Here is a 23,414-nt window from a genome sequence, read left to right on the forward strand (position 1 = left end):
CCCAATCCTCGTCTCCCCGATACCCCCATTCACTCCCAGCCGCCGCAGCCTCCCAGCTCCCGAGCTCCCCACGCCAGGCGGTTCGCAACCGGCGCTCGCCACCGAGGTCCGCCGCCGCATCCTCGTCGACGGCTCCTTGTCGTCCCTCGGCGTGCGAGCCGCCGCCGCCACTAAGGTCCGCTCGCCGCATCCTCGTCGACGGCTCCTTGTCGTCCTCGGCGCTGGACAGGGTGCATCTGCCCTCGATCATCCTCGCCTCGTCGTGGTCTCACGGAGACCGGCAAGCTGCACCTTGGGCGCGTCTATTCTTTCTTGCCCGCTCTGCTCTGCTCTTGCCTTGGACGTGCAAGACTGCACGTTGGTACTTGGACTTGAGATTGAAGCCATGGAGAGATTCTCACTGCCTTGCGCGTTGTACTTGTACGCACTTCTGGCGGATGCTTCTCAGTGCCTCGCCCGTTTGTTGGTTGAATCTCCTTCTCTGTGCTCACTGTGTGTGTTTGTGTGAAATTGTTAATTGAGATGTAGTGATGGTACTACTGCATGATTTCGGGCATTTCAGGATTTCCCGATCCCGATCCCGAATTGCCGGGTACCCGAATAGTCGGGAATCAATTATTATGAGTCTTTTTCGGGTGTCATATTTCAGAACCCGAACTATTTTTTTCCCGAATTTCCCGTCCCGAAAATTCGGGATTTCCCGAACGCCCAGAGTGAATTTGAAGAGTGTTCATGATAAAAAAATTACATGAATTTGAAAGTGTTAACTACATGAGAAATGGTCATGCATTTAGAAGAAGAGAAGAATACGAAAAAGAAAAATAAACAAAAAACCTTAACAAAAGCCGTAAAACCAGGAAAAATCCTGGCTGGAAGGATCCAAAAGGTTCCCAAAACCGGCATGACATGGCCTATATGGCCTGCCCATTTAAATAATCTGCCCTTATAAAGGGTGCGCTTTAGCTCGCTAATGGAGGCAATAGGCGTCAAATAGGAGTCAACTTCTTCAGGCTCATGTACGCTACGGTAGGATTAAGGGGGGTGCTGTACGCCGATCTGGTCGGCGCGGACCAGGCGCCGCACACCCCAGGCGGGTTGTTGGGCCGGCCCAACACATTCCCACTCTTTTTTTGTTTTTGCTTTTTTTGCTTTTTTTCTGTTTTATTTTTCTTTTTACGTTTTATTTTTATTTTTACGTTTTTCAAAAGCTGATACTTTTTAGACCCGATTTTTTAAAATTATTTTAGTTTTTTCAAAAATTTAAATATTTCCAAAATTTGAACATTTTTTAGTTTGGAACTATTTTCAAATTGGAACAAATTTTAAATTGGAAAAAAATATTTTTCAAAATTTATTATATTTTATATATGAACAATTTCCGAATTTGAACAAATTTTATACTTGAACAATTTTCGCATTTGAACAATTTTTATACTTGAACAATTTTCGCATTTGAACAATTTTGTACTTGAACAATTTTCGAATTTGAAATTTTCTCAAATTTTTTTAGTTAAAACATTTTACATTTAAAAAAATATGTAAATTTAAAAAATTAAATCTTAAAAACGAAAAAAGAAACAGAAATGAAAAAATAGAAATGAAAAAGAAACAGAAATAAAAAGAAACAGAAATGAAAAAAAAAACAGAACAGAAAAATTACTCAGAAAAAAAGGCCAACTGGCCCAACACCCGAACTGGGCCGGCCCGTACCGCGCGCAGGGGTGTGCGGCGCGCGGTACGCGCCGACCTGGTCGGTGTATAGGAAATCCGTAGGATTAACGCCTGGCCAGGTTGACTCACTTTGGGCTTACTCACTCTACTAGCCCACTGGGCTGTTCCTGGGTCAAACTAAATTTTCCCTATCCGGGCCGTGCGGCCCAACTTGCCTGTGCTGGTACAACGCTTCACTTCTACTATTTTTTTGACTGCATTCCAAGACCTAGGTAATCTGAACAGAGGTGGAGTTGATTGTTGGCGTCACCTATGGAAGATCCCATGCCCACAATTCTCTCGCCCTTATGGTCAAATATGTGGAGACGCGGTGTAGAGATAGACGGTGTCAAATGTCTATTATGTAACGGTGATGTGAAAGAAGGTGCACACCTATTTATCAAGCGTGAACATGTAAAGGAAGCGCGAGGATTGTGTCTAGAGAATGTGAGAAGAGAATTGGCCATGCCGGACTTTAGTTTTGCACGCTTTGGACATCGTTTGGAAAAAGCCGGTGAAAACGAGAATGCAAGTCTTGACTCTTTCGTGGCTCTAGTGGTGCAACCGGAATAAGCTTAAAGAGAGCGATAAAACACTCGAAGCTGCTACCCTTGCGCATCAAAAGCGGTGCTATGTGGCTGAATACATGAAGATTCAAGGCAAGGAGGAGAAGGACAAAACTCGCAAACAGGTACCAACTAGTGTAATTTAAGTTAATATTTTTCTAATTGTACGAATGAGTGTAATTTAAGTTTTTTTTTTTGAGAAAGACATCACAAACACAGATGCTCACGTACACGCGTATACACACACTCCTATGAATGCACACATGCACACCCTACTCTTATGAGCACCTCCGGAAGACTGAGGCGGCGGATTGGATTTTGAAATTGACGAAATCACCACATACGCCTCGCTGTTGACGGGACGTCGCCTCCCACTAAATGAATATTTCGCCTTTATGAGACACACAGATGTCAAACCTGGGATTTGAACTCTGGTGGGCTGGGGATACAACCATCCTCCTAACCACCCAACCTCAGGTTGGTTGTCAATTTAATTTAAGTTTTTTTTGAACAAGCCATGTAATGTAAATTTGGTTTAGTTATTCTGTTTCAATTGTTTCTACTCACAATATTTTTTTCCGATAGTTCAACAATTAAACATTGGTTTACGCGCATGCTCTTGCGAAGGGGCTTGTCTTTGGCCATGCATTCATTGTTTTCAAGTTCTTGCGTATTGAGAAGGCTGGATTTTATTGCTAATAGGTGTTGGTTGACTATCGTCACTTTCACCATGCGGGAGTGGACCCTCCTTGCCGCAAAAAAAAAAATCCAAATATAATATTTTTTATGTATATATATTACTTTTAGAAATACAATGTTTTTTGGTGAATTTTTAAAAACTTGTGAAGAGTTAGAAAGAAAAACGCTGGAACATTTTACGCATCAATAGCTTGTGAAATGTAACATATTCCTGTAGATGTGTGAAATATTTAGCATATTGTCTTTAAAAGAATGTTATAAAGTTAATCCATCCTACAAAGGCTTGGTCTTCGATAGTTTCCGAATTTTAGAAAAAAAATTGAAATGCAAAAGATAAATATAGAGGCAACGAACTTTGGAAGAGTTTTTATCATAATGGCATGGATCTTTTTTTACAATCAATACCATGTATACTCATATAACAAACAGAACATGATAAATATTTATCTTTGATTACTATATAAAATAAGGTCTAAAAAAGCAAGCATATATTCAAATTTTTCAAACTCTTTCTTCTTTTAAGATGTAATCTTACATTAACAAAGCACAAAAAAACTTATCCATACACATGTAAGACCAACGAAAGTTCTTCTATAATTCTAATATAATCCAATCCACAGTGCCGAGACTATTTCAACTTTTATATTAGTATACAAATCTTTTAGTATTTGCTTAGTCAATCAATGAATAAAATGTGGACAACTGCCACATCACCGTGGAAGTATAAATGAAAAACCCAACGAACTAGTACAGTAATATCTTTCTCTCCCAAGTCTCAAGTCTCAACCCCTGCTGTGCTGAGTTCTTGGCTTCTTGCCGCCTCAGACCCAGATCCCCTTTTCCCCCGTTGTAATGATCCAATCCACCTAATCACTCGACCTTCCTTCGATTCAAAGCCTCTCAATTAGTCCATTCCCTCCCCTACAAAGCATCCACTAGGAAGGCGCGAGCTCCCCGGTGTCGTCCGGTCACTCTTGTTCATGGAGCAGCTCACCACACCGAGCAGTACAAGAAGAGGACCAGCGTAGGCAAGCTCGAGCGAGAGTGGCTGCCACAGCAAGGCCAGCAAGAGAGGAAAAAAGAACAATACGGGGCAGCCATGGGGTCCCCGAAGGCGGCCAGGAGCAAGGCGGGCCAGGGCGGCATCTGGCGCCGCAGGGTCAGCGCGCCCTTCGTCGTCGTCCTGGTGGCGGCCGTCCTCGTCCTCGTCGCCTTCACCGGCCAGTTCGTGCAGGGCCCCGACGGTCAGTCTAGATTCTCTCGACTCCAAACGTGGACTTCTTCTTCTTTCCTCTCTCGCCATTCGTACTGTGTGTTCTCACTGGAGATTTTCTTTTCTTTTAGCTTCCTCGCGATTCACCCCGGTACATGTGGAGGACAGCATACCCCGGAGAGTTCCCGCAGATCAAGGCAAGACGATTTTTAGAGTTCTGTTCGATTACTTGTGTCTTGTTCATCGTGTCCTTGTGGTTGCTGACCGCTTCCGGTATGCAGGCTTGGAAACGTCGGATTCGTCAAGGCAAGAAGGGGAGGGGAGTGACCAAAAAGCTGGTAAGCAAAATGTGAAATTTTCCTTAAGTTACTGACGCTCGTAAGTTTCGGAATCCAAACTGACTTCGCCGGACTTGATTGGTTCGGTTTTGGAGATGCAGAGACTGACGAATCTCTGGACGAGGCAATCAGAGAGCAGGAACAGCCTCCAGAGGATACCACCACCGGTGCGGCATTGTTGTTTTTTCATGGTGTAATTTGACTGATCAGCAGCTAGTCTATAAGTTAGTTCTTCTGCTAATCTTTTTTTTCCCTTTCAGAGTATTCGGGGAAGGAATCTGGCCCGCAAGTTCAGGAAGATGAAGAGGGCATATTGAAAGAAGCAGGTAATGCAGAGATACATCCTCAGAAAAGTTGTTTGCTTGTGATTGGGTCAGTGCTTGTAGATACATACACTGTTCGGCAGATACTTACAAATATACTGTTCTGGAACTAGTACAACATAGATCTACTGTTCCACTTCGCCAGTTCTCGTGCACAGTGGATTAAGGAAGTAATTATAACTAGCACTGAGTCACATGCTTTAGATGTAAAGTTGATCCATGTGGTGGGCTAAAGCTATAGGGAATGATATTCTTTAGGTGCACCACATGGAAATGTTAATTTGTTATAGACTGTCTTTCTAGAGGGTAGCAGGTAATTTATCATCCTACTGGTCCACATTGGGATGACTTGTGTTGCACACTAAGTCATTAACATAAAACTTTTTTTTCTCCTTTTCTGATAATATGAAATTAAGATTAACACTATTGAAATTAAGATAATATGAAATTAAGATTAACACTATTGATAGGGTAACACTATTGAAATTAAGCATATAAATGTTTCATCATTCTTGATAATATGAAGGTCTAGAAATTAAGATTTAGTAGGGTCTGAATGTGGTACAATGACTTTCCTAGACTAACATAAAATTCTTTCTTAGACAGTTAGCTTGTTATCTGATGGCAGTAATTCAGCTAGTGACCATATGGAGCAAGCCCGATATTTTTCTCAAAATGTCAAGCAAGCCTGGATAAGGGCGTAATACATTGACCACACTAAGTTTTGTACCTCATCAAGAATTTAATGCTTGCCAGCAGAATGATAATAATTTAGGAAAGGAACACTAGAAACCTCTAATTATACTGGCAAAAACATAGAATTATTATTATTTTTGCTCATAACCTGTCAATTCTGAAGAATCTGAACTGCGCAAAATGTTACGATGTTTACTTAGAACAGTATGCTGCTCGTTTATAGAAATCTTTTCTGGACTCATGACCGTGAAAATAAGTTTTCTTTCCATCTCATTAAGTATACCGCACAATTAAATTTATCTGGTTTAGTGGACATCATAGTTTTAGTCATGAAGACATGGTGCCCCTGTAGAAGATAGAAGTTTTGTTATTTAGTGTCAGGAGAGAAAGACGATATGTTTATTCGGCAATACTATCCAATCTTAGAAAAATCGCCTGCTGTGGCTTTATTTGGGCAAAACTATGTTTCACTGGATCTGAAAATTCTGCAAAAATACAGTACGTAAATGTTCTACAAATCTGTAAAATTTGAGTTCAAAACAAATTCAGTTGGGAGGTATGAAAAAATAATCAGCAATAAATAGTGTCAAAAGTACAACATCAACATTCATGCATAATTACTTTTGTTCTTACCTTCTGAATAATGAATTTGAACTTCAAAATGTTCATAATAATAGAACCTTTCTAATATTACCAGATACCACATATTTTTGAGAAATTTTGAAAATATGAACATGGTCTCCACGGAGTTTTCATTGCACCAAAAATAGAAAGTGAGCCTGGGCAACATGTTTTTTATGTTCCGTAAAATTCTGGAAAAAAATTACATGTACATATGGATGTGATCGTTGTATGTAATATGCTGTAAAAGATCATCAGGAATGCAATGATCATAGTGTAAACTTTTAGGCATAAATTTAGATTGGAATATAATGATGGTGGTGTGATTATTCAGTCTAGGCATACCCTTTCTGCATCATGTGGTGTTCTCTTTTGATGATTTATTATTTGCGCAAACATCTTGTGACAACACTTGTTAAATATCTTCGATTACTACCAACTACCTCCACTAAATTATTCAATGAGTGCATACCATCAAAACGAGTACTCATTCAAAGTCGGTGATTACCTTTTTTTCTTTCCAAAAATGGCTATATGTTTATGTGGCAATTCCATCCAATCCGCGAAAAATTGCTTTCTCTGGCTCTTTGGTGAAGAAAATTTTGAAAAAAAAATCAGTACGTAAAGTAGTTGATGTTCTACAAATGTGTAAAGATTTGAGTTAAGAAATCATCTGGGAGGTATTAAAACCAAAATCAGCAATGAACTGTGAGAAACAGTACAACATCAATATTCATGCATAACTTTTTATTTCTTACCTCCGAAAAAAATTATGAGTTTCAACTTCAAATTTCACATATTTATAGAACAAATTTGTGATATACCAGATATTTGTGAGTTTTTTTTTAAACAATTGAATAGGGTTTCCACAGAAAATTTATTGTAACTTGGTGCTGCACCGAAAGTGCAAAAGTAAGCCTGGGCTACATGGAAGCTGAATTTGTGACAAGCTTGAAAATAGTATTTTTGAAGTTCAAAAATTTCTGAAAAAAGTTACACGTACATATGGATGTGATCGTTCATATGTATTTTTGATGTTTGCTGTAAAAGATCATCAGGCATACAATGTGATCATTCAGAACTAGTATTCATAGAATTATTTCATACTGACATATACTGATCTTTCAAAGTTGGTGGTTACCTATTTTTTGCCAAACAGGTTCAGCACCATACACCAAGTGCACACCTCCATCCAGCACGACGGTCTGTGACCTTTCCAACCTGCGCTTCGACATATGTGAGCTGTGCGGCGATGCTCGCACCATTGGTCAGTCGTCCACTGTCATGTATGTCCCGCACACACAAACTTCTGATGGTGAAGAGTGGAGTATCCGAGCTCAGTCCCGGAAGAACCTTCCCTGGATAAAGAAGGTGACCGTCAAATCTCTGAATACCTCGCAACCAGCGCCAAGATGCACCTCCAAGCATGCCATGCCAGCCATTGTATTTGCCCTTGGTGGGCTCACAGCAAATGTCTGGCACGACTTCAGTGACGTCCTTGTTCCGCTGTTCCTCACCGCCCGCGAGTTTGACGGGGATGTTCAGTTCCTCATCACCAATAACCAGCCCTGGTTCACCAAGAAGTACTCGACAATCCTGAGCAACCTCACACGACATGCCATCATCGACTTTGACTCCGACAACCAGGTCAGGTGCTACCCGCATGTCATCGTTGGTCTGAGGAGCCACGGAGACCTCGGCATCTATCCAAACCGGTCACCGCAGAACTACACGATGATGGACTTCCGGCTGTTTGTCCGGCAAGCCTATGGTTTGGCGGCACCGGAAGTGGGCATACCCTACAGGGCCGACAGAGACGACCCTGACAAGAAGCCCCGGGTGATGCTCATTGACCGGGGCAAAACCCGGAGGTTTGTCAATGCAGCATACATCATCCAAGGCCTGGAGTGGTTCGGTTTTGAGGTGGTTATGGTCGACCAGAATAAGACCGACTCCAGCAGCCTCGACGAGTTTGCCCAGCTCGTCGACTCGTGCGACGCGATCATGGGCGCGCACGGTGCGGGCCTGACGAACATGGTGTTCCTGCGGTCAGGGGGTGTGGTTGTGCACGTCGTGCCACACGGAGTCGAGTTCATGGCCGACGCGTTCTATGGCGCGCCGGCACGGGACATGGGCCTAAGACATGTGAAGTACAGCATCAGCCCGGAGGAGAGCACGCTGCTGGAGAAATACGGGTGGAACCATACCGTGATCAAGGATCCTGAGGCTGTTAGGAGCAGTGGTGGGTTGGAGAAAGTTGGGGAGGTCTACATGTCCGAGCAGGACATCGTGCTCAACATGACCAGGTTTGGGCCTATTTTGCTGAAGGCGATAGATTTCATCATGTAGGTGTATGAGGTTTTTGAGGTTAGATTTTGGTTAGCTACGATATTTTTACAGTTTTTACTAGAAAAATAACTTTACACTTAAATTGTTTTTTGGGAGATAGTGATCATTGTTGTTCTGGAGCTCTGTTGTATAGGATTGGATGTGTAAGATTTGAAATCACGATGTGGAGTGCTGAGTTCAGATTTATTTTACCACTTCATCGTGTCGTGCTCAACTGAAGTCTGTACACTATACTGTTCTTCCTTACTTAGTTGCTTGCAGACTTGCAGAAGGAAACTTTATGTGGATGTTTCACCTGAAATATTGATGATTTATTCCCCATGGGCATCTTCGTCAGTTAAATTCTATTTGGCTGTGAGTATCCTTGGATGTTCGAAAGAACAAAAGGGTGATGAAATTATAATGAAAACTTCATGCGGATTCTTAATGTGGATGTTTTTGCCTGATGCCTGGCATATTCTTTCATAAAACTATGGTTGTGCGCATCCGTTGATGCAAACTCAGGGATGTTCTGACCTTTCCCTTTTGAAGGAAAACAAAATTGTCCATTCAGGGCATTATGGTGAGTTCAAATTGTCCATTCAAACCAAATCTGAGAAACCTAGATAGTATTATTGATTGCCAACTGCAACAAGGGACGTCATTGGTGTGTACCCCGTCAGTCCCTGCAACAGGGTTCCAAGCTCCAGGCTAGCACAATTAACCCCATGGAGTCCACCACCCTCATAAACCCTCCTGCAGTAGCAGACTCAGGCAGCTGGGGCAGCTCCAAATTAAGCTGAAGATCAGCGATGCAAATGCACACACCATATAGCACTACTCATCAGCCGCACAATCTTATGATCTGAAACAACCAATGTATGATGAGTGATTCATGGAAGCTAGCTAGTATAGTTGCTCCTTGGATCATGAGCCGCAGAGCAGTCACTGAATGATACAGTATGTATGTATGGTTCAGGGCAGGTACCTACACCTTGGATCATGAGCCACAAAGGAATTACTACTACCATCTTCTGCTGAGTTGTGCCATGTGGAGTGCCGTTCCCTCTGGAAGATGAATGAGGATTCAGTACGTACTACTACTGCTGCTAGTGATGTTAATTACCAACCTTGGACCATCCAAAGATCTGGGCTGCCCACATTGACAATTTGGTTTTAGTCCTAGTAGAAGATTACTCCTCTACTCTACTCGCCACATGAGGCTCTCACCAATGATCACCACTTAAATCCTCACAATTAAGCCTCTCTAGACCCTAGTTAGCCAGGACAAAACCCCTTTTCTCATTTTAAGTTTTGCAGTAAAAAGTAGGGAGTCGTTTTTGTTGGGTACAGAATTTACTGGTATTTAACCCTCAGCTTCCCTGAACAAACGCACATGATTGAAGCAGTGAGAGGATGAGAAATCCATCATGCTGAGATCATTGCATCATTTTTCATCCACTTCTTGTAGCTGAGAGCTTCTGCTTCTTCCCCCACCTGCCGATCATCTCTGAGGACGCCCAATGGAGCAGTGCTACTAGTGGTGGCAGCTGCTGCTGCTGCTGCAGAATTGTAGCGTTTCTTGTGCAGATCGATGGGCAAGGCGGCCAGGTGGCTCAGAAGCTTCTTGACCGGCAAGAAGGGCAAGGGCAAGGCGAGGGGAGGCGACGGAGGACCGTTGCCGTCGCTGCCGGCGCCGGCCGCCAAGGAGAAGAGGCGATGGAGCTTCCGGCGTCCGGCGTCGTCGGTGAGCGGCAGGGACACGATCAGCACGGCGTCCGGGTATCAGGGGCATGGCCGCCAGCTCGCGTCCACGTCGTCGTCGCACTGCTTCTCGGCCGATGTGCACGTGGTGGCGACGGCGGTGCAGGAGGACCAGCTTGAGCATGCCGCCGTCCCTGTGCCGCCGCTGCCGGCCGAGGCTGCGATCGTTGCGGCTCCGGAGAACGGTGGCAACGCCGAGGAGGCCGCCGCCGTGAGGATCCAGTCGGCCTTCCGATCGTACCTGGTAAGTGACGCACGCGACGTACATTTTTTCGTATGAACATGGAAGCGCTGCTGTGCTGTGATTGATGAGTTGGAATCCATGGCGATCGATGCAATGCGATGCGGGTGCAGGCGAGGAAGGCGCTGTGCGCGCTGCGGGGGATGGTGAAGCTGCAGGCGATGGTGAGGGGCCAGCTGGTGCGGCGGCAGGCGGACGCGACGCTCCGGCGCATCCAGGCGCTGGTCGCGGCCCAGAGGCGCGCGCGCGCCGAGCGGCTGCGGCTGCGGCTCCTCGAGGACGGCGGCGCGCCCGCGAGCCGCCGGTCGCCGCAGCACTACCTGCAGCACCGCTCCCCTCGGAAGACCGTCGCGGAGGCGGACGGCGCGCGGCACAGCAGCTGCTGCTCGACGCCGGGGAAGGGGGATCCGTACAGCAGGCACAACCATAGGGCCTCGCCGTCGCCGGCGACGCGATCGGAGAACACGAGCGCGCGGACGTTCAGCGAGCGGTTCGAGGAGGAGCACTACTCGGCGTCGGCGGCGTCCTTCTCCGCGGCGGGGTCCGAGGCGAGCTGGCGCCACCATCGCGGCGGCGGCAAGGCGTGCCACGCCCACGCCGGCGCCAGCGCCAGCGCTAGCTACATGGCCAACACGGAGTCGTCGCGTGCCAAGCAGGCGCGGTCGCAGAGCGCGCCGCGGCATCGGCCCGAGCCTGCCTCGCCGTCGCCGAGCGGGCGGCGAAGGGCTTCCCTGGACCCGCGGGACCTCGCCGCCGGCCAAGTTGGCCAGGCGCGCGCCCCCTCGCCCGGCAGGAGCTCCGTCGACGCGCGCGGCGCGCGTGAGGCCGAGCGGTAGCGAGTGCGGGTCGTCGTCGAGCGCCGCGTTGCTGCTGGCCTCGCCCGCCGCGGCGCGCATCGCAAGATGATCGGAGCGGTTGCTCTGAAGTTTAAGCGAGACGGGCACGGGCGGCATCGGCGTGTGCTAGCACTCTAGCAGTGGTTTTTGCGTTGAATTGGGTGACAAGGACATGAGATCTTCTTAGTACGTGCCTGGCAATTCCTTCTTTTATTGATTTAGAATAAGGGTGTGATTATTTCTCGACTCACGACTAACTTCATTCTTAAGCATATAATTCAACTTGCAAGTTGCAAACATGAATCATGATGCAATCAAAGGATGTAGAACTTAACTGAACATGAACTTAGTTTTCAACTAGCTAAGAACTAGCAAATTTATTGAAATAATGTTACTCCTGAAGCAACTTAAACACACATATTAGAGTCGTAAAATGCAAAACGGTAGTATGCACGGCGGTCCAAAAAAAAAAAGTTAATCCATTCGTCCCTCTCAATGTTAAGCTGCTCAAAAAAAAGAAAAAAAAAACGAAGCGCCCCTCCCTCCCCCAAGTTGGCCCTTGCCATGGTGGTGGTAGGGCCACCTACTGAAGGTGGCTCGGGGGCTCGATTCTCTAGAGGAGGCGCCGATGGTCTCGTCTGAGCAACTAGGACGATGACGACCGGCTCATCGACGCGTGGAAGCCAGGACGGCAGCCCCGGGAAGCCGTGGTGTGCTCCCTCGTTGCTATGGAAGTGGCGGTGGTCAGACCGTGGCTGGTGTGGGCGGGGCATGGCTATATCTGTTTGTGGCCTAGAAGTACGTGCAAATTTGAAAATTTGAACAATTGGACAGTAAAATAGACTTTCTGAAGGTACCGGACCTATTCTCGGTGGTACCAGATAGAAAAGAGAACCTACAAAAATGGACAGATCCCAGAGCTACTGGGATGAGTGATCAAAGGTTACAGCTAGTTTTCATCTTGGAAATGTATATTCCTAGTAGTTCCAATAACAAAAGAACTCAGAGGTTCCAGAACTAACACAACACACCCACCGAAAAGAGTTGGACATAAAACTGCTATGTTAAGTTCCTGCTCGGAGGTGTTGATGAAAGGATCGTATGCCGCACCTAGAGGGGGGGTGAGTAGGTGCTAACCAATTTTTAGTTCTTTTTTAACTTAGGCTTGACACAAAGGTAAATTCTCTAGATATGCAACTAAGTGAATATACCTATATGACAAGGATATCAACAAAGCAAGATATAGCAACGCAATAGGAGATAGAGTGGGATAGAGGTAACCGAGAGTGGAGCACGCGATGACACGGAGATGATTCCCGTAGTTCCCTTCCTTTGCAAGAAGGTACGTCTACGTTTGGAGGAGTGTGGTTGCTACGCAAGCCAAACCAACAGCCACGAAGGCTTCACTCGGATCTCCCGTGAGCAACGCCACGAAGGCCTAGCCCACTTCCACTAAGGGATTTCCTCGAGGCGGAAACCGGGCCTTTACAAAGTTCTTGGGGCACACATCCACAACCAAATTGGAGGCTCCCAAATCTGTAACAATACAACAATCAACAACAACACATCAACAACAAATCAACTAGGGAACCAAATAGGAACACTAGCATGAGATCCCTCAAACAAGTGAGGGGGAAATGAAGAACGCTTCGGTGAGGATGTAGATCGGTGTCTTCTCCTTCGAATCTCCAAAGATCAAGAGCTTTGGTTGGGGGAGGAAGGAGATCTTGCAAATCTTGTGTTCTTGAGGTGGCTCTAATGGTGGTGAAGCTTGGCAGATTTTTCTTGCAATGATTGAGCAACTTGTCCCTTTGGAGAAGAAAGCTATTTATATGGGTGGAGCTTTCGGATCCGACCGTTGGGGACGAATTTCACTTACACCGGAAGTTCCGGCCGGGATGGCCGGAAGTTCCAGCTTCCATCGAAGTACCGGCCATTCGGGCCGGAACTTCCGCCTCTGATAAATTTCCTGCAAAGCAAACGAAGGGGCGGAACTTGGGCGGAACTTCCGGTGGCCGGAAGTTCCGGCCAAGTTCCGGCCAAGTTCCGGAAACGTGCGAAAACCTTACTGGACTATACTGAGCCACAAACTCGGAATTCCGAAACTTGTCCGGAAGTTCCGGTCAGGAAGAAAGGAGCTGTGGCCAAACTGCGCTGAGGAGCTTCTGCTGAATAAGCCAGGGCGGAACTTCCGCTCGTCTGGGCCGGAACTTCCGCCGATCACGTGAAAAACTGCAGAACTTCGAACATGCCTAAAGCAATTCACCGATCCAACATAATTTTTGATAGCTTGTACCTGTCTACATCAACACACATAAAAATATACATAGTGTTGACGTCAAACACACAAAACCCAAAAAGGCGGGAAATGTTCTTTCAATCTCCCCTTTTTGGTGTTTGATGACAACACAAGTATTTGCAAGGAATGGATAATGTAAACAACAATGTGAGAGATATAGAGGAGCTCCCCTAGATATGAGCAATGGTACATAAGAAGCTCCCCTATATCTTGCATCCGTCTTCCAAGGGTTAGCAATACAACATAGTGATAAGCATATGGATAATAAGATCATGCACACATAGATAACCAAGGAAGACTCACATACGGAGTTTACCATACACAAATAAGGTTCCAAGCACATAGATAGAGTTTACAAACCAAATAGCTAGAACATAGTTCAACACCACAAGATAAATAGAATCACAAGCGATAAAAATCAAAGCCAACACGAGCTTGTGACTCCCCCATGCAAATACCCAACGGAGAGCAACCTAATAAGGTTCTCGCTCTCCCCCTTGGCACCAAGGCACCAAAAAGGGGAAAGGAGAAACTACACGTCCCAAGGGTCGGCGTTAGCCCAGCCGGGAGGGAGGTTCGATGTAGCGCCGGGGTAGGGAGGAGTGTGCGGAGGAGACTCGATCTCAAGACCATCTGGAGGGAGAGGCATGCCATGCTGAGAGACCCACTCCGCCTCCGGAGTGATGTTCTCCTCGGATTCGGGAGGAGACACGTCCACCGCAAGTGCCCTCATGATGCTCTTCTGACGAACCCGAGACTTCTTGGCTTCGCATGCTGCTGATACTGACGGTGGTTGACTGCAGAGGTGAGGCAAAAGATCTGTCTCATGCGGCGAGCAAGCTTAGAAGCCCAGCTTGGTGGCTTCTCATCCATGGGGTTAACATCTTCAAGAGGAGAATTGTGGCGCTTGGCCCTCAATGACTTCACTTCATGGGATGTGAGAGTGAGTGGAATGGATTGAACGAGTCTAGCCTGACAAGTCTCCATCCAAGTGTCCTCAATGAGCTTCATAATGTACGGAGCATAGGCGGGAAGCTTCTTCTCCATCACACATGACCACATCTCATGATAGATGTAGTCCATCACATCAAGCTTCGCACCGGTGCCCTTCTTAGCAAAAGAGTTGGCCATAAGATCCACTTCATAAAGATGTAGCTCATCAAGGTTGCCACCCTTCGGTCCAATGGTTTCCCGGTAGACTCTAAGCATAATATCCCAAGTAGGGAGAAGATCCGCACTCTTGCTCGGTACACCCCAGCCGGGGATGTAGAGGTGCTCCAAGACCTCCCTTGTTTGAGCCCATGAGCTATCATGGCACCTCCAACCATTTGCATCAACGCCCGGGTAGCGAGGATATCCAAGGGCGGCTCCAAACTTTGCCAAGTTAGACTCAAGGAGCCTCTCATGAGTCATCCACCGAAATGTTCTTGCTTCATCTTGCTCAAAGTGGACGGTGGCATAGAATTGTTGAATCAACCCAACATCATAGTCCTTGTTGAGCTCCATAATGGGATAGAGCCCAAACTCTCCACACATGGCATAGGCTTCTTCAAAGTACTTATTAGCGGCCATCTTCCCGGTGTCAATAGCATGTTGAGGGGCTACCCCTTCTTGAATGGAATGTAGATCTCATAGAATATCTCCTCTTGGGTCTTGTTGTGGAACCGCTTATCCCCAACCCTATTGTTCCGAGGGGTGAGGTAAGGGTTCATGTCACGGAGCTCCTTGTACTCATTATATTGCATGCCCTTCACGGATATATGTATGTTCTTCCCACGAACAGCCGGTGACTTGAGCCTCTGAGCAGCTGCAGCTTGCTGGCGAGCGGTGAGCTTGGATGGTCGGGTTTGCTCAAGCTCTTCCTCAACCTCATCCACATGATCCTTGCCTCTCTTCTTGGAACCACCTGATAACGGAATCAATATGATAGGAATGATGAATGAGTGCACATAAGCAAGGAGGCCAAACACCAGAGCATGCACAGGATATCGGGTAACAGCAGAAAAAAAAACGCCAGGCCGGAAGTTCCGGTGAGAACCGGCGGAAGTTCCGCCCCGGGCGGAAGTTCCGGCGTGAAGGACCGGAACATCCGGCTGTTCGAAAACAGCGGCAGTTTCTCACCAGATCTGAGGCAATGGCTAAGAGGACCGCATTACCACGACATCCTAAACACGATCTAGTAGAGGAACGGCATCTAGAGGATTTCTACCATAGCTTTGCCTAGAGTATGCCCTATATTTCATCTAGTGAGGTCTACCCACACATAGAGAGGGAGAGGGCACAAACCGGGGGGAGCCATGGAGGAGAAGAGGGAGAGGATGCCGATCCACGGAGACGATCCGGCGGGGAGCGCCGGAGGAGGGAGATCCGGCCCGAGGAGCAGCAGCCGTCACAGAGGAGGAGCACCACCAAATAGATCTTGGAAAGGGGAAAAGTGAGGAAGATGGAACTGCTCACCCGTTCGGCCCAGTTATATAGTGGCCACTTAAGGCCGGAAGTTCCGCTCGTTGGAGCCGGAACTTCCGGTCTCGCAGGAACCACCCAGGCTGAACTGGCGAAAAGATACCAGCCGGAAGTACCGGTCGAAACGACCGGAACTTCCGGTGGAACAGGAAACTGTGCCCAAAAAAACAGGATTTTGACACGAACAAGGTGCACTTGGAGAAGGTGAAGGATATGTCTTAGATGAGATAGGCTTAGGACAGATACGCCAAACTGTGAGATGGTACATGATCACTCATTTTTGCAAATAATGCAAATGAAGGCCAAAAATGAGTGATTTCCCATAAACAAGGAGATGTCAATAAAAACCAATGAAGATCCAAACAACTCCAACTCTTCACGAAGAAGAGTGCGGTGGCCTAGGCCACCATATATGAGTGTTATGATATGGCACCGCGAAGATATATCTTGGGTCCAAACCACTATTCATCATTTAAGCTCACATATCAACATATGATATAACGAGAATGAAATCTTTAATGTTGGCATTATGGGGGGAGGGATAGCTCAATAATTTAAACCGCACTCCCCCTATTTCCATGCCCACATCTAAACCAAATAAAGTTTTGAGACAAAGGTGTGTTTGCAAGATGGTCAAGCTATACTCCTTAAATCAATGATATTTAGCTCATTCCTCAAATAAGAGAATCTTGCTTCATCAAGAGGCTTCGTGAATATATCGGCAAGTTGATCTTTGGTTGGAACATAGATAAGCTCAATATCACCACGGGCAACATGATCCCTAATGAAATGATTCCGGATCTCAATATGCTTCGTTCTTGAATGTTGCACCGGATTATAGGCAATCTTGATGGCACTTTCATTGTCACATAATAGAGGCACTTTGTCACAAATGACACCGTATTCCTTTAAAGTTTGCCTCATCCATAACAATTGAGTGCATCCACTTGCGGCGGCAACATATTCGGCTTCGGCGGTGGAGAGAGATATACAATTTTGCTTCTTAGAAGACCAACACACCAAGGACCTACCAAGGAATTGGCAAGCCCCGGAAGTTGATTTCCTATCATCCTTGTCACCCGCCCAATCCGCATCGGTATAACCATTGAGAATAAAACTTGAGCCTTTGGGGTACCAAATACCATATCTTGGGGTATCAACCAAATATCGGAAGATTCTTTTGAGAGCCATCATGTGGCTCTCCTTAGGAGAAGCTTGATACCTTGCACACACACCAACACTCAACACTATGTCCGGTCTAGATGCACAAAGGTAAAGCAAGGATCCAATCATGGAGCGATATACCTTTTGATCCACCTCTTTACCATTGGGATCTAGTGCAAGATGACATTTGGTAACCATAGGAGTGGCCACACCCTTCATCTCGGTCATCTTGAACCTCTTGAGCATGTCTTGGAGATATTTTGCTTGGTTGATGAAGGTTCCTTCCCTCAATTGCTTGATCTCAAAACCAAGGAAGAACTTCATCTCTCCCATCATAGACATCTCAAACCTATCGGTCATAAGCTTTGAGAATTCATCATTGAAAGCTTTGTTAGTAGACCCAAATATAATATCATCAACATATAATTGGCAAACGAAAAGCTCCCCATTGACCCTCTTAGTAAAAAGAGTGGGGTCGATTAGCCCAACATCAAACCCACGATCTACCAACAATTCCTTAAGGTGCTCGTACCAAGCTCTAGGAGCTTGTTTGAGACCATAAAGTGCTTTATCAAGCTTGTAGACATGGTTAGGAAAGTTAAGATCCTCGAACCCCGGGGTTGCTTAACATAAACCTCTTCATGCAAAGGACCATTAAGAAAAGCACTTTTCACATCCATTTGTTGTAACTTAAAGTTATGATGCGATGCATAAGCAAGAAGGATACGGATGGACTCAAGGCGAGCCACGGGAGCATAAGTTTCTCCAAAGTCAATTCCCTCAACTTGAGAGAACCCTTGAGCCACCAATCTTGCCTTGTTCCTCACAACATTTCCAAACTCATCTTGCTTGTTCTTGAAAATCCATTTAGTGCCTATAACATTGCGGCACTCCTTTGGCTTCTTTACTAAAGTCAACACTTTGTTGCGCTTGAAGTTGTTGAGTTCTTCATGCATAGCTTCCAACCAATCCGAATCTTCAAGGGCTTCAAATACTTTCTTGGGTTCCACAAAGGAGATATAAGCATGATGATTGCTAAAGTTAGCCAATTGCCTTCTTGTGGAAACCTTTGCCCTTACGTCACCAAGAACCTTGTCATGTGTGTGTTCAAGACGCTCAAGTTGCCTTTCTCTTCTTGCTAGACGACGGGCCTCGATCTCCTCCTTGGTCCTTCTTGGCCTTGGAGGTGTCACTTGATCAACTTGATCATTTGGGTCCCCATCTTGACCTTCAACTTGAGCTTCCTCAATTACTTGGGGTTGCTCATCCTCATGTGCTTGATCTTGGACAATATTTGGTGAAGCGCAAATATCAAATGGATACTCATCGGAGCCATCATGAATTCTTGGTTGATCTTGTCCTTGATCTTGTTCATGAGGGAGAGGGTTTTCTTCTTGTTCTTGGGTTGGTGCATCATTAGCTTCAAGAGATGGGGTTTGTTGATGTTGAGAGGATGAGGGCTCCACCGTGGTAGAGCATAGTTCTTCCCGAGACGCCACACCATGTCCCTCAATGGGGCGGAAAAATCTCACACCCATTCTTACTATGGCATCTTGAGGTATTTCATCACCTGCACACACATCAACTTGCCCCACTTGGGAGCCATCATTTTCTTCGAACCTCACACTACAAGATTCAATGATAATCCCGGAGGCTATATCAAAGACTCGATAAGTGTGAGATTCGGCACCGCAACGGTGAGAAGTCTTCCATACATGACTTCATGATCTTCATCCGGTAGCCTCATGAACCCTTCGGCTTTATTCTTAAGAGCATTATACTTGTTCCTCCTTGTGCTCTCACTTCCAATGCAACTAGCGGCCAAGCCATCCCAAGCTTCCTTGGCGGTGGTGTAGTTCCGGACACGATGCAATTCCGGTGTCCCCACACTAGTTTGAATCATGTGTAAGGCGGTGTTGTTGAGTTGACTATCAATCGCTTCTCTTCTAGTCAACTTGTCGGGGTTGTATGGCTTGAAGCCCTCCAAGATGATTCTCCATAGTTCATTGGAGGCACTACAAACATGAGAGCGGAACTCAAATTGCTAAGTATCGAAATTATCAATAGAAAACTTAGGTGGGTCGCCACGAATGTTCAAATGGGGATGGGGAACCGGTATATCGGGAGATAGGAAAGGTGGAGCTACTCGATTGTAGCTTTCACCTCCACTAGTTCCCCTAGGAGATGCAATGGGAGATTTGATAGTGTTTAAGTTATCACCTTCCACGGGTTTGGTAGATAAGGGTAAGTCCGAAGCCTCTCCCTCATCTAACGCACCCGTGTCTTTTACCTCTACACTAGGAGCCTTGGGATGGGCCGGAGCCAAAAGCTCGGCAATCATCTTTTTCATGCTTTCCATTTGGGCTTCCATGGAGGACTTCAACGAATTGAAGTCTTCCATGGAGACCGTCTTGGCGGCCCCTTCCGAGGGCTCCTCGTCCGGCATACTCTTAGGCGGTTAAGCCCGAAATAAGAGCCGAGGCTCTGATACCAATTGAAAGGATCGTATGCCGCACCTAGAGGGGGGGGTGAATAGGTGCTAACCAATTTTTAGTTCTTTTTCAACTTAGGCTTGACACAAAGGTAAATTCTCTAGATATGCAACTAAGTGAATATACCTATATGACAAGGATATCAACAAAGCAAGATATAGCAACGCAATAGGAGATAGAGTGGGATAGAGGTAACCGAGAGTGGAGCACGCGATGACACGGAGATGATTCCCGTAGTTCCCTTCCTTTGCAAGAAGGTACGTCTACGTTTGGAGGAGTGTGGTTGCTACGCAAGCCAAACCAACAGCCACGAAGGCTTCACTCAGATCTCCCGTGAGCAACGCCACGAAGGCCTAGCCCACTTCCACTAAGGGATTTCCTCGAGGCGGAAACCGGGCCTTTACAAAGTTCTTGGGGCACACATCCACAACCAAATTGGAGGCTCCCAAATCTGTAACAATACAACAATCAACAACAACACATCAACAACAAATCAACTAGGGAACCAAATAGGAACACTAGCATGAGATCCCTCAAACAAGTGAGGGGGAAATGAAGAACGCTTCGGTGAGGATGTAGATCGGTGTCTTCTCCTTCGAATCTCCAAAGATCAAGAGCTTTGGTTGGGGGAGGAAGGAGATCTTGCAAATCTTGTGTTCTTGAGGTGGCTCTAATGGTGGTGAAGCTTGGCAGATTTTTCTTGCAATGATTGAGCAACTTGTCCCTTTGGAGAAGAAAGCTATTTATATGGGTGGAGCTTTCAGATCTGACCGTTGGGGACGAATTTCACTTACACCGGAAGTTCCGGCCAGGATGGCCGGAAGTTCCGGCTTCCACCGGAAGTACCGGCCATTCGGGCCGGAACTTCCGCCTCTGATAAATTTCCTGCAAAGCAAACGAAGGGGCGGAACTTGGGCGGAACTTCCGGTGGCCGGAAGTTCCGGCCAAGTTCCGGCCAAGTTCCGGAAACGTGCGAAAACCTTACTGGACTATACTGAGCCACAAACTCAGAATTCCGGAACTTGTCCGGAAGTTGGGCGGAACTTCCGGCCAACTTCACCGGAACTTCCGGTCAGGAAGAAAGGAGCTGTGGCCAAACTGCGCTGAGGAGCTTCTGCTGAATAAGCCAGGGCGGAACTTCCGCTCGCCGGGGCCGGAACTTCCGCCGCTCACGTAAAACCGCAGAACTTCAGAACAGCTAAAGCAATTCACCGATCCAACATAATTTTTGATAGCTTGTACCTGTCTACATCAACACACATAAAAATATACATAGTGTTGACGTCAAACACACAAAACCCAAAAGGGCGGAAAATATTCTTTCAGTTGAAACAGAACTTCTCTCAGAATTATTGGTCGTAGACAAATAGAATTCTTAGACATGAAACTTGGAGTATCGGAGGTTCTGGCTATTACACCTGCTCGGTAGTATCCAAGTAGATTTTTTTCCCAATAAGAGACCCTTTATTATTTAAAATGTTTAAGCATTACACCTAGTCTAGGATGCATACAACCACACACCACTCATAGTAACAAACTAACAATCCAACCAAAAGGTACCAATCCAACGGTAATGAGGCCAAAAGGTACAATACACGAGACATGATGAAACTGCAAGAACTCCTAAGATGGTGAAGGACCAATCCAACGATAATGAGGCCACCCATGCATGTTGGATCATGAAATAATCCTTCGCCGTGTACTCTAACCACGTAGACACCTAAAGAGACGACCATGTATAGAGCAAAGTACTGCACCGATAGATAACTTTCAAAAGAGAAGAATTTTTATCGTCAAACACTTTGTCGTTTCTACATAGCCAAAACGATCAGATAACGATAAGCGCTTATGTACCTTAAACATATGAATCACCCCATTAAGCTAGTTATCGAAAATATTGGCATCGTTACGTGACCGGTATAAGGTAGAACCTATTTGGATGATTGACCATATATATTTTGCAATATGGCATTAAATCAATACATGTTTTATTGTCTCGTCATGATGACAAAAGACACACTTTTTTTTTACTTCCTTACCAAATTTGTTTTGCAAGGACGCAAGGTTATCTTTAGTAAGAATCACACCGCGATAAAGATATCAAACGAAGACCTTTGTGTTCAGCGGTATCTTCATCCCACAAATTTTATGAATATTAGCTACCGAGTCTAAAGGTTGAATCAATGCTCTATACATGAACTGAAAATGAATATACCATTCCTTCTAAGGTTCCACCTAAAATCGTCTGCCCCTTCTGACAGTTGAACTAATGCTAAACGTTGTAGTAAGTAGTAACGCGTTCCAAGCTGTAAGACGGGGCCCTTCTAAATCCCTTCTAAACTAAATCCCTTCTAAACGTCACAGTGGGTGGTGATGATTCCATCACCTCGAAGGAAACAAATACATGTATGAAAATGTTTTCCTCTCAGTCTCTTAATCTCACTAAGTCGGAGGTGCTAGAACAAAAGTAGAGATTGGATATTTTCTAGTGAATTTTGAGAGAAAAACTTTGCGATTTTCTGCATTGGTTTATTTTCTCTTTGATCTTCCAAGGCCCCCTCTTGACGATAGTACCCATACTTATGACTCTAGAAAATAGAGATTACAAATCGAGGTAGCCTATATAGTGTCACCATGGACATAATCTACTTACCAGTATGAATTAAAACTTGAAACACTTATAACAAAGGTTAGTTATTTAATTTCCTTATCATGGATCATCTAAAACCTCTTTAGGGGTCCTAGATGTATATCAACTTTGACTTTGTGTCGGATTTTCACACCTTGAGAAACTTGTATGGGAATCCGATATCCTCTGTTTTCAAACTGCCATAAACGGATACAACATCAGATCCCTTATTTCCCAGCAAGCAGAATCTTTCTCGTATATCAACTTTACAACATAACATTTAACCTTGAGCTTATCTTTAGGGTATTACCCACCAAGCCAGGTACATCAAAATTCAGTTGAAGAACCCCACTCGCCCAATAGGATTCGTGGATTGCTTGGTTCTTGCCAACAAATTTAATGTGGAACCTAGTAACTAGGACAAAAGGATGAGCACTTAGATAACATCCTATGTGGTTTTCGTATCACCTGTCTTCTCTTTACTGAATTTATAAAAAACTCTTAAAACCCTTCTCTCAAAAGACACCCTTTGTTTCAGAAGATTCAGAAGCCCACCGATATGCCATGCCATAGAGTCTTAAAAGATTTATCTCCGCTTGCTTGCATCAAGAAGAAAACAATTTAATCATACGAATCAAACGACCGATCTAGGAAAGGTTTCTAAGAATTCCAATCGTTCATGATGACAATAAACTTTTTTAAACCAAGAAAATCTTTGAATCGAAGGGACCTCACAATAACAAAGGCGTACTTCGGTAAGTAAGCTAACCACGCAACAAGGCGCAGCGCAACAAGAACTAAACTGTAATTTCCACAGTTTATCAGGGGGCAAAGAGGAAAGGAAAATAGTTGGGCGTGGTATATATGCAAAATACTCGGCGGAGGCCACTCGACTGGCGTTCCGCGAAAACCGAGAGAGAGGCCGGAGAGCGGAGAGCGAGCGAGCCGCGGCGCTGGGCGGACGGACCACCGACCGCGCGATCGCCGCCGTCACCCCCGCCCCCCGGCGCGCGTCGGATCGATCGGGGATCG

The 23,414-nt window shown here is 45.7% G+C and overlaps 2 protein-coding genes across 2 annotated transcripts; both read left to right on the forward strand.

Annotated features, from left to right (window-relative positions):
• The first annotated feature begins 3,736 nt into the window (after positions 1–3,736).
• On the forward strand, positions 3,737–8,541 carry LOC124655841 (beta-1,2-xylosyltransferase XYXT1-like). Its single transcript, XM_047194676.1, has 5 exons — positions 3,737–4,219; positions 4,320–4,526; positions 4,628–4,693; positions 4,787–4,961; positions 7,297–8,541. Exons 1-5 carry the CDS (start codon positions 4,075–4,077, stop codon positions 8,513–8,515), a joined length of 1,812 nt encoding a protein of 603 aa, XP_047050632.1. The 5' UTR covers positions 3,737–4,074; the 3' UTR covers positions 8,516–8,541.
• Positions 8,542–10,088: 1,547 nt separating this feature from the next.
• On the forward strand, positions 10,089–11,335 carry LOC124651895 (protein IQ-DOMAIN 19-like). The gene is made up of 2 exons (XM_047190911.1): positions 10,089–10,502; positions 10,613–11,335. The coding sequence occupies exons 1-2, from the start codon at positions 10,089–10,091 to the stop codon at positions 11,333–11,335; spliced, it is 1,137 nt and encodes a 378-aa protein (XP_047046867.1).
• The last annotated feature ends 12,079 nt before the right edge of the window (positions 11,336–23,414 follow it).

Source organism: Lolium rigidum, chromosome 5 (genome assembly GCF_022539505.1).
Source record: "Lolium rigidum isolate FL_2022 chromosome 5, APGP_CSIRO_Lrig_0.1, whole genome shotgun sequence".
Taxonomy (NCBI): Eukaryota; Viridiplantae; Streptophyta; class Magnoliopsida; order Poales; family Poaceae; genus Lolium; species Lolium rigidum.

Excerpts from the sequence above, each read along its gene's own strand:
- LOC124655841 (XM_047194676.1), top strand. The coding sequence starts at position 4,075 with ATGGGGTCCCCGAAGGCGGCCAGGAGCAAGGCGGGCCAGGGCGGCATC. Across the intron at positions 4,694-4,786 it reads TCCAGAGGATACCACCACCG|AGTATTCGGGGAAGGAATCT; the intron begins GTGCGGCATTGT and ends TTTCCCTTTCAG. Across the intron at positions 4,962-7,296 it reads AATATACTGTTCTGGAACTA|TTGGTGGTTACCTATTTTTT; the intron begins GTACAACATAGA and ends GATCTTTCAAAG.
- LOC124651895 (XM_047190911.1), top strand. The coding sequence starts at position 10,089 with ATGGGCAAGGCGGCCAGGTGGCTCAGAAGCTTCTTGACCGGCAAGAAG. Across the intron at positions 10,503-10,612 it reads CGGCCTTCCGATCGTACCTG|GCGAGGAAGGCGCTGTGCGC; the intron begins GTAAGTGACGCA and ends ATGCGGGTGCAG.